This window comes from Ochotona princeps, chromosome 5 (assembly GCF_030435755.1).
Source record: "Ochotona princeps isolate mOchPri1 chromosome 5, mOchPri1.hap1, whole genome shotgun sequence".
Classification (NCBI taxonomy): domain Eukaryota; kingdom Metazoa; phylum Chordata; class Mammalia; order Lagomorpha; family Ochotonidae; genus Ochotona; species Ochotona princeps.
The window spans coordinates 67,014,507-67,025,555 of record NC_080836.1 but is presented as its reverse complement, the minus strand read 5'-3'; the positions used below and the strand labels follow the sequence as shown (position 1 = coordinate 67,025,555).

Here is an 11,049-nt window from a genome sequence, read left to right as displayed (position 1 = left end):
AGTCTCTACCAGCTCAGGCCTTGAAAATTACTCCTAAAGGAGGTACCATGTTAGAGGAGTCTCTGGTCTTAGCATTTTCCATCTACCAGTCAATATACTATCTTGTTTTTTTTTTCAACACGTGTTCACTAACATTGAACTCATAGCCAGAGCATTAAACTCGTGCCTCAGATTATCTAAACACATGTAGTTTTTAATATTTTTTGTGAAAGCATATAACTATCTTTTGGAAGCATGGCACAAGATGTATAACAAACAGTTTACCATTTTAGCCATTTTTGAGTATATACATCACCAACGAGCTCCAGAACGTTCTTGCCTTTCCAAACGGCAACTCTGCATCTATTAAATACTCACCGCTCCTGCCCACCCACTCCCCAGCTCCTGGCCACCTTGTTTTGCTTTCCATTATAGCCACCTTGTGCTTAGGAATGCTGTACTCAAAGGTCACTTTTGAACTCAAAGTCAGTAGCAACAACAACAGCAACAGCAACAAAAGCACGAAAAATTGTGAAGAATACAGCACAATAGAGACTATAGAAAAGGGCACTTGTCTGTAGTATCGGAGCTGGAATGATAAGGCAGACCCTTGTCTTGCCTGACCTCAGCCAGGAACTTGTGTGTCACAAGCCTCAAATTTATGCTGCTCTTGCATGTCAATGAATGGCCGCAGCAGCACCAGGAATTCTGCCTTTTGTAAATAGATTTCAACAGCTAGGAAGACCTGAAAACATGCAATCCATGAATAGTGAGAATTGATGGGATATGAAAGTGAAAAACCTTTTTTTTCTCCTTTATTCTTGATAGGAAAAATAAAGAACTAAAACACGGCTTGTAGAAGAACTGCATTAGCAAACCTTCCTTGTTTCAGAGTCTAAGTGTATTGACAAGCGGCAGTGACAACCTGATGCAGTCTGGGGGAGGAGCAGTGTAAGCATACTCTCAACCCTGGGCCAGAAGCAAAGAACCACCATTCAAGACCAGAGATCAATGACCTGCTACATGACAAGCGCCATGTTTAGCATTTCATGCGCATTATTTAATTATATCTCCTCAAAATTCTATGAGGAAACAAAGGGTAAAGAAGTTAAGTGTTTCACTGATAATCATATAGTTTGAAGTGGCAAAGTGGAGATCTTTTTCATCTTGGCCTATTTGACACTAGAGCTTGAGCTCTCAAATGTTCTGCAATTCTACACACAACAAAACAGGCACTGACCTTATCAAGTGTATAGAAGCTTACATTACAAAGGTGGTAACATATTGAAAATTAATTTTCCAAAAAACCAAAACTTGAGGAGCCCAATCTGACACTGCTTGGTAACAAAGAATATGTGAAATCCCCAGGGCATCTGGTTGGCGTCTGGTTTTCCTTAATCTTTAATGATGGGCAAATCCAATGCATTATGGCAGGCCATTTTTCTCAAGAGATGTAGACACCTCTTAAGAATTTGATGAAAATGCATTAACTTTTTAGGCTACTGGATTGCATTTTAGTGCACTGAGGCAGTAAATTGGTGTACAGTGTGCAAAAATGGTAGTGACCTAAACAATAAATATTTGATATGAGCCACTGCATTTGCTTAGAACAACCACTGCAAAAAGTAATGCATTAAATCTCTTAGGAGACCCTAGTTTCCTGAAAATGGCAGCAAGGAGAAATCCTGTGGCCTGGAAATATCTTCTGTTTCTCACTGGCTATGTTTGTGTAGCTCTTTAATAGTTCATTTGATTAGATCTTGTGGCTCTCAAAGCTAGGGTTGAGCGTTTGATCCCTCCAGAGGCCACTTACATTTTTCAGAACAAAAAGCTCTATTCTCTGCTCCCAGACCTTGCCCCAAACCCCTGCCAGGTGTCTGCCCTCTGGTCAAAAATGAGAAACTGGCAGAGGGGTACAAACCTATCACAGTATTGGGAAACAGCAGAAGGACACCCTTCTATTATGGTGCTCGTTTGTTTTTTAAGGGCTCACAATATTTTGATATAAATTTATAGGGAACAGAGATACACTACTTTTTACTTTTACCACTGGAAATCTGAGGCCAACAGATAAGTGTTGCAACACCAGTCATACAATCCATTGTCTTCTAAGTTCAGGGATTTTTCAATTGGCTAATAATAAATAATAAAGAATTATTGAATGAAAAATAGTATTAATCGCATTAATAAGTATGTAATTCCTTTAGAATAAGAAACACTATAAGCATGATAAGACTATACAAGACTACTGTATACTGTAAGGTTTTGAATAAAAACAAAAAGAAAAGGAGAAAGGATTTTGAACTTTTCCACCATGGAGAAATGATAAATGAAATGCACACAATGTATACACGCAGAAAAACACTCCATGGACTTTTTCAGTGCATCATTTAAAAATCTAAAAATAAATTTTGCTTAATTTTTACATTAGCAGAAGATATTAATCTACTTTAAAATAATTCCATGTATAATATATCATTATAGCATGATTTTCAACATGTGCTAGGAATTTAGTCAGTAGAAAACAAATTTGACCACAGAGGAAAATCTTTTACTAGTATCAAAATCTTTTAAGTTAAGATCTTCATAATTTTTTACTTTCTTGCAAACTACTAAAAATACGAAGCAAATAAATATTTTAACTTCAAATGCTTGCTAAACTAAAAATAATGTAAAAGAAAAGCAGAAATATTTTTACTTCAAATTCTTGCCTAGATTACAGAATAATTTCAGTAATATTTCAAGTCTAAAATCTAAATTAAAATTACTTATTTAAGTTATAACTTAAGGATTAAAATAAATAAGGTTTAAATGCAGTTAATTTTATTAAGGTGGACTTTAGTTTTTAAAATGTTACACAGAGCTTTCATTATTTGCAGATTTATTTCTTTTATGAACTAGTCAAATGAATCAGCTCACCCTTGACTGTAACAAAATACTGTTTGGTGACTTGTGACAGACAGGGTTTTAACCTCTGACAGCGAGATTCATTGTGGAGCAGGAGCCAATCACAGACCCAGGCAACACTTGCCTCATCTAAGTGGGAATATAAAAAGCCACTTGGCATACAGTATCAAAGATCCACCGGGGTGGCAAGTCGTCTCAGGCTGTTCATGCATTACCATTCTGCTTGCTGTGACTGAAAAGTTTAAAAAAAAAAAAAAAAGGAAAGGAAAAAAGAACAGGGGAGAAGAGTGTATAGCTTTTTAAAATCATGCAAAAATTGCAAATCTATGTTTATATTTACCTGTTTATGCTGATTGTGGCTGGCCCAGTGGATCTAAATGAAAACAGTGAGCAAAAAGAAAATGTGGAAAAAGAAGGACTATGTAATGCATGCACGTGGAGACAAAACACTAAATATTCAAGAATAGAAGCCATAAAAATTCAAATCCTCAGTAAACTTCGCCTGGAAACAGCTCCTAACATCAGCAAAGATGCTATAAGACAACTTTTACCCAAAGCACCTCCACTCCGGGAACTGATTGATCAGTACGACGTGCAGAGGGATGACAGCAGTGATGGCTCTCTGGAAGATGACGATTACCACGCGACCACCGAGACCATCATCACTATGCCGACCGAGTGTAAGTAGTCCTGTTAGTGTACGTCAACAGTTCTGCTGACTGTTGTTCTAGTGTTTATGAGAAACAGATCTATTTTCAGGCTCTTTTAATAAGCTGTCAGCTTTTATGTAAGGAGCAGGGGAAGGAGTTTCTTTTTTTCCAAGGTTTTATGAGAAATATGTTGAGGTGGACGTCTGTCACACTATTTGCTTCCTTATAGAGCTAAAAAGCTGAAAAATAAAATGCTTGCCCAGCATTAATGGTATCTAGCTTAATTGGCAAATAAAGCATGGCCATGCTTTCCCATACTAACTACCAAGGCAGGGACTGGCAGATACTACAGAAACACTAAAACCTCACAGGGAATTTTTGAAGCGCATTTGTTAACTCACATATGCATTTAGGATAATAAGCTTTTCACTAGTAACAGAGACAGGAAGAATCTACTAAGATTTGAACCTTATGTGATCACTGCTGAACACCCGGAGTGATCTCCATTATTCCAAACTCTGTCTCTTTCATAGTGTTTGCTTCACACATTAAAATATCTTAATTTTGAAAGCTGTTACACTAAGGAACAAGCAAATATTTTAAATACCTTAATGTATTAGTAAGAGCAATTATGAAGTAAACATGGCATAATGATAACTATGAGCCATCAGAAAATGTCTGGGAAATAAACATTTTAGTCGGATAAGTTGTACCTTGACCAGAGCACAATTGTTGGTAGTACTGACTCTGCATATTTCCAAGGAGGCACACTGCTTAATAACCTTCACACATATTTCATTCTTCCTAACAGGAACCACTATTACCTGTAGTATCAACATTGCTCCTGAAAGATAATACATGGCCTGCAATTCCTTTTTCCTTAGGCTCTAAAGAGTATTTTCTCCTGGAAAGGGAAGCAGGCACCTTGACCAAGGAAGCAGGCAGAACAACATTTGTGCCATGTGTCTGTGATCTTGCTATAATACAGCGTTTTATAAGCTTTAAACTGGATCCAAAGGAGTGTCACAATATTGTTTTCCTTATTCAGTCATCAGGTTAACAATGCAACAAGTAACTTTCATTTAAGAATCTCCTATAAATACTGCTGGAGTAGATTTACCTTATTTATAGACAGTTTTGGAAAATCTAAAGGGGAGGAAAAAACTGTTAGTGCCTATCCTCAGAATGACAATTCAGAGCTAAAGTCAAAACTTTCTAACTTTTCAGACAGCTGAATATAACGTGGGGCGTTTGTGCTAGCTGCTTTGCTTAGTTTCGCTGCTTTAAAAGGCTACTCCAGTGACAAAACCTATCAGAAGTTCTATCTTATTTGCTAATTCCCGAGGCTCAGTAAGTTGCTCAGTGTGTCTTGTCCCCAGGTAATTCAGGCCTGGGGGAAGGGTTCCTTAGTCCAGACTGATCGGTACAGCTGCTCAGTCAGTGTTAACTACTCAGATTCCCAAGGAATTCTAAGTGGATGTTCCTCCACAGTGTCTCTTGTTCTCTCTAATCATCATCATTTTCAAACTTCATCCAGTGTTCATTCCTTCCCAGAATTTCTCTTAGCTTAGAGTTCCTTGCAAAGAGAGTGGATTTCTCACAAATCACTGAAAGTGTCTCTGTCTAAACAATTTTGAAAAGCCTGAATAATTTATTTCCTTTGATATCCTCTCTGTATTATGAATGAAGTTGTACACGGTATTTCATTTACACATGCAAACATTATCCCAAAGGGAAAAATGCCTAAGTGTTAGGGAGGAGGGATTTTATTAATTTTTGATGAAAAATAATTTCAGGAACTCTTCTTTTTATTCATTTATAGCTGATTTTCTAACACAAGTGGAAGGAAAACCCAAATGTTGCTTCTTTAAATTTAGCTCCAAAATACAATACAATAAAGTAGTAAAGGCACAATTGTGGATATATCTGAGACCTGTCAAGACTCCTACAACAGTGTTTGTGCAAATCCTGAGACTCATCAAACCTATGAAAGACGGTACAAGGTATACTGGAATCCGATCTCTGAAACTTGACATGAACCCAGGCACTGGTATTTGGCAGAGCATTGACGTGAAGACAGTGTTGCAAAATTGGCTCAAACAACCTGAATCCAACTTAGGCATTGAAATCAAAGCTTTAGATGAGAATGGTCATGATCTTGCTGTAACCTTCCCAGGACCAGGAGAAGATGGGTTGGTAAGTGATCAGTGAAAATAACATTCTAATAACCTTGTCATATTTTAACCCATAATGTGAATGAATAATACTGGGAAACAACTACCAATTTCCTGTGCTCATGAGCCAGACAAAGCTATCTTATCCCAGTGGTGGCCCTGTACCCAGTAAAATGAGGTATCCGATTTCACAGCATGGAATACTTCCTTGATACCCCTACTTTGCATGAGGATTTATAAAAACAATTATAGCATGGTTCTTAGCATCTTAGGAAGTTCTTTTGAACTGAGAATGAAATATAAGGTGCTTTTCATTGATATGCTACATACTTACATGAATAAAAATATGAACTGTATATAATGAATCTCAATTCATACTCAATAAATCAGACTTTTTTTTTTCCTTCCAGAAAGGTGCCATGTGTAACTGAAAATTTCTGGCTTAGCATAAAACATTACAATTATCTGTCTTTTTTTATCTCTCTTTCAAATAAAATGAAAATACATGAAAAATTTCCAAGCAATAATTAAAGTACTTTCATTCTTAGTGATTTGGGAATTATGATATAAAATGTACCATGCTGAATTAAATATATTTAGGATCTCTACTGGTAAATATGTTTATTAGTCAATGCACTCACACACAGATTTCTTTGTGGTACACCCCTAAAAACAGTTTTCATTTCTCAGCCAGTCAGCCTTTGGCACCTAGCTTATTTTTGAGCTGCCTCAGCATTGTCATGAAATATTTTATTTAGGAAATGACAACTAATACAGTATCAGCCAACTAGATGGCAGTATCTTGGCATATTATAAAATGAACAAAAACTATTTTGAAATCTAATGTAAATGTAGGGTTACTCTTTTGGCCTCCCTAAGTCTCTGTTTACTTCTGCTTCCAAAAGCATATCATTTCACCTACATCTACTGACATAATTTACAACAGAATTTTAAAAAGTGAATTTTTAATAAGTCCTTGAGAAGCATTATTAGATCATCTATTTGAGACCTTTCAAATGTTTGTAAGTACCTGATGTTATAAATGTTCCTTTCAATACTGTCTTGACCATAAAAAAGTGAACATAAGTTCTTTTTAATTTTTAAATGGTCTTGGTTATAATTTGTAAATCAGATCCACTATAAATGAAAATATTCTTTAAAAGACTATTAATCTTCTAAATGGCTTTTCCTTATATGTATTACTTGAAGCACTATGAACTCCCCCCCAAAAGCCCTCTTTTTGAGAATCTTAAATAACCAGCTTTATTTTCATTTTAATAAAACATTAAAATTATCATCAAATATTTAGGAAAGTATTTTTTCAGATAATATTTCAATAATCAAAGTTGATGATGTTACAGCCTTTAGTTACTAAACATGTGGTTAAAATCATGTATTCCTCATTCTATATAAAAGACAATAAAATCTAAAATGCATTAAAAGATTGGGGCAGTGATAGCGTTAACAAATTATTATGTAGGTAAATGAATACTATATGAATATATTGCTGGGTGGCAGCTATTTTGCTCTGACTTTAATATTTGAGTTTTCCCAAGTGAAAATCTAGGGAGACAGAGAATGGCTGACTTCACCCAACTCTCCAGGAATCATCACAGATGACTGTATCACACAGATGTTGAATCAACACATGGGAGAAGCAGCTCACCTCTTCCTTCCTCCTGTTTTCTCCTTCATTCTCCTTTCCCTTTCATGTAATACAAATTTTCAGGGAATCTAGCATGTACCAAACAGTGGGATATTACAACTGGGGACAACAAAAATTGAAAACACAGAGAATTGCCCTTAGGGGATTTTGCATTACTGTTATATTTCTGTGCTATGAGGGGAAACATCAAAACTAATATAAACCAATACGATGCCTTGTAGTAAAAACAGAATGAGTCCCTTTTCTTAAGGTGGAAAGTGCTTTCCAGTGTATTCATACACTTTCTACTCTTTCCTCTTTACACAGAATCCCTTTTTAGAGGTCAAGGTAACAGATACACCAAAAAGATCCAGAAGAGATTTTGGCCTTGACTGTGATGAGCACTCAACAGAATCGCGATGCTGTCGTTACCCTCTCACTGTGGATTTTGAAGCTTTTGGATGGGATTGGATTATTGCACCCAAGAGATACAAGGCCAATTACTGCTCTGGAGAATGTGAATTTGTGTTTTTACAAAAGTATCCTCATACCCATCTTGTACACCAAGCAAATCCCAGAGGTTCAGCAGGTCCTTGCTGTACTCCTACGAAGATGTCTCCAATTAATATGCTATATTTTAATGGCAAAGAACAAATAATATATGGAAAAATTCCAGCCATGGTAGTAGACCGCTGTGGGTGCTCATGAGATTAATGTCTGGTTTCTAACTTCCTAAAACATGGAAGGTCTTCCCCTCAACAATTTTGAAACTGTGAAATTATGTACCGCAGGCTATAGGCCTAGAGTATGCTACAGTTACTTAAGCACAAGTTACAGTGTATAAACTAAAAGAGAGAATAAAGCAATGGTTAGCATTTAACCATCAAAATAAATCATGTAGTAGGAAGTTTCATGATTTCCAGAGCTTTTGAACTACAAGAAGATCAAATTACTTTTATATTCAAATATGTTACAACATAATCAAAGAAATGAAACCATTCTTGTGTTCTGGTGAGTTAAAGGAGTATGCATTACAGTTTATTTCTTTACAGTTCCATTTAATATTTACAGCAAAATGTATACATAGTATTGGTAAAATGCAGGATTGTTATATACCATCATTTGAACCATCCTTAAACACTTGAATTTATATTATGATAGCATACTTGGTAAGGTAAAATTCCACAAAAATAGGGATGGTATTCCATTCCTATTATAATTGGTACCATATAATAAAAATCCATGCCAGTGGTGCTAAGATAATAGGCTCAATGACTGGTGTTATGAGGATTATAAAATATAAAACATTCAGTAATATAATTAAGTTTCTCCTTTTTTCAGGTGCATTTTCATTCACCTCCAAATGGGGAATAGATTCTCTTTAATCAAAGAATTGTTTTTCTAGAGGTCAACTTTGAATTCTTAGTATACTTGGAGAAACTTTGCTATCTTAAGAGGCAGCCAAATTATATTCATTTAAAAAAAATTCAAAATCACAGCCTGCCTTTGCAACACTACAGTTTTTATGACAAAATGATGGAAATAATTATATCAATATTGTGTAAGACTTTGAAACAGTTGCATTTATGTAACATGTATACAATATTTTTTGTAAATAAGTGTCTCCTTTTTTATTTACTTTGGTATATTTTTACACTAAGGACATTTCAAATTAAGTATTAAGGCACAAAAATGTATTACACAGAAAAGCAATTGCTCATATTTCAGAGCAAATTAGCAGAGTAAATAGTGATCTTAAAACTCCATTTGTTACTGGATAAATGGTTATATCACAATCATTTTATATTTTTTTACATTATTAACACTCATTATGGATTCAAGATGGCTGTATAATGTGAATGTGGAATTTCAATGGTTTACTGTCATTGTATTCAAATCTCAACGTTCCATTATTTTAATATGTATAAATATTACTAAGCATACCAAAAATGATTAACTCTATCATCTGAAATGAAGAATAAACTGATGGTATCTCATCAAGAACTATTACTTTTATTTTATAATTTGATAATGAATATATGTCTTCATTTATTTGCTTCTATTTTGTAAATTGGGATTTTTTTCAAATTCATTGTACTTATGACTAAGTGAAATTATTCCTTACATCTAATATGTAGAAACAATTCAAATTTTATTAAACTGTTTTCACACTTCTGAAAAATACAAGAGGGTTTATGTTATGATGAATACTGGATGTCTGATTTTCATTCTATTATAAGTCTAATGGTTTAGTATTAAGGTTTGATTTAGTCAATTTAGGTCTGTTGCTCAAGTTCTCATGCATAAAATCTCTTTGGAATTGGTGTTGTTCAAGTTTCTCTACACATACAAAGGCAAGGGCTAGTTACATCTGTTCCATTTCTCTTTATCTTGACCTGAAAACTATTTATATGTTTTCACAGGTTCAATTTCCAGATGCATTGCAGTTGGCAAGAGTCTATGGTCCTAGGGTTACAGGCTCTGTGGATGCCACAGGCACACGGAAAGGCTACATCTTTCTTCTAGCACTAATGATACGGGTCCCTTGATCTGAGCCTCAGGAGCACCAGTTTTCAAGCTGAACATCAAAACAACCAAAAACACAGAGAAATCATTAAATGTAATATTATACATAAATATTTCTCAAGTGATACCTTCTCTCAACTCCCTATTGGTTTATAACTTAGTTATAAAACCATGATTAAGTTAGATGGGGGAAGTAATTAAAATTGTATTATGCTATGATTCCTAAATAATCCATAATTACTATCAGTGCAATGTTGACCATTTATTTTCATGTATCAATTACATAGAAGCCTAAATTATACTCATTTTATTCTTCATTTTAATAGCTCTATTAAAACTATAACAAGAGAAAAATTCATTTAAAATATCAAATCACTTTTTAAAATGAAATACATGATTGGTACCAATAACACAACTAAGAAATCAAAACACTGCCTGGCATGCAGCATACAATGTTACGATCTCATTTGTATGGTCACTCTTTTCTAGTATACATGATGCGAAACATATCAAAGTAAGCTATACTCATTTTGGTCATCCTTGAGTAATACGTCAGGCAGTGCAAAATGGTATTAATTTGGTTTATCCATGATATCACTGCAAAAAGAGATTCTTTAGAAAATTTGCACATTTACATTAGAGAGTATACATGGTTATAGCAAGACACCTCAGTAAGTATCATATCCCATCAAGGACCCAATAAAGTTTAAAATTATATATATTTATTTGGGGCATGTTGCAGTAGTCTAGTGGTTAAAGTCCTCGCCTTGCATGTGCTGGGATCCGTATGGGCACCAGTTCTAATCCTGGCAGCCCTGTTTGCCATCCACCTCCCTGCCTGTGACTGGGAAAGCAGTCGAGGTCGGCCCAAAACTCTGGGACTCTGCACCCACATGGGAGATCAGGAAGAGAATCCTGGCTCCTGACTTCTGATTGGCTCAGCTCTGGCCATTGCGGCTGCTTAGGGAGTAAATCAGTGGGTGGAGGATCTTCCTCTCTGTCTCTCCTCTTCTCTGTGTATCTGGCTTTCCAATAAAATAGGTAAATAAATAGATAAGATTCATTTTACTTTTATTGGAAAGCCAGATATACAGAGAGGAGGAGAGACAGAGAGGGAGATCTTCCATCTGATGATTCACTCCCCCTAAAATAAATCTTATAAAAAATG

At 35.2% G+C, this 11,049-nt stretch overlaps 1 protein-coding gene across 1 annotated transcript; it reads left to right on the top strand.

The window, feature by feature from the left end:
• Window positions 1-3,083: 3,083 nt before the first annotated feature.
• On the top strand, window positions 3,084-8,557 carry MSTN (myostatin). Its single transcript, XM_004576974.2, has 3 exons — window positions 3,084-3,566; window positions 5,359-5,732; window positions 7,683-8,557. The coding sequence occupies exons 1-3, from the start codon at window positions 3,194-3,196 to the stop codon at window positions 8,061-8,063; spliced, it is 1,128 nt and encodes a 375-aa protein (XP_004577031.1). The 5' UTR covers window positions 3,084-3,193; the 3' UTR covers window positions 8,064-8,557.
• Window positions 8,558-11,049: the final 2,492 nt, after the last annotated feature.

Excerpts from the sequence above, each read along its gene's own strand:
- MSTN (XM_004576974.2), top strand. The coding sequence starts at position 3,194 with ATGCAAAAATTGCAAATCTATGTTTATATTTACCTGTTTATGCTGATT. Across the intron at positions 3,567-5,358 it reads CATCACTATGCCGACCGAGT|CTGATTTTCTAACACAAGTG; the intron begins GTAAGTAGTCCT and ends ATTCATTTATAG. Across the intron at positions 5,733-7,682 it reads GACCAGGAGAAGATGGGTTG|AATCCCTTTTTAGAGGTCAA; the intron begins GTAAGTGATCAG and ends CTCTTTACACAG.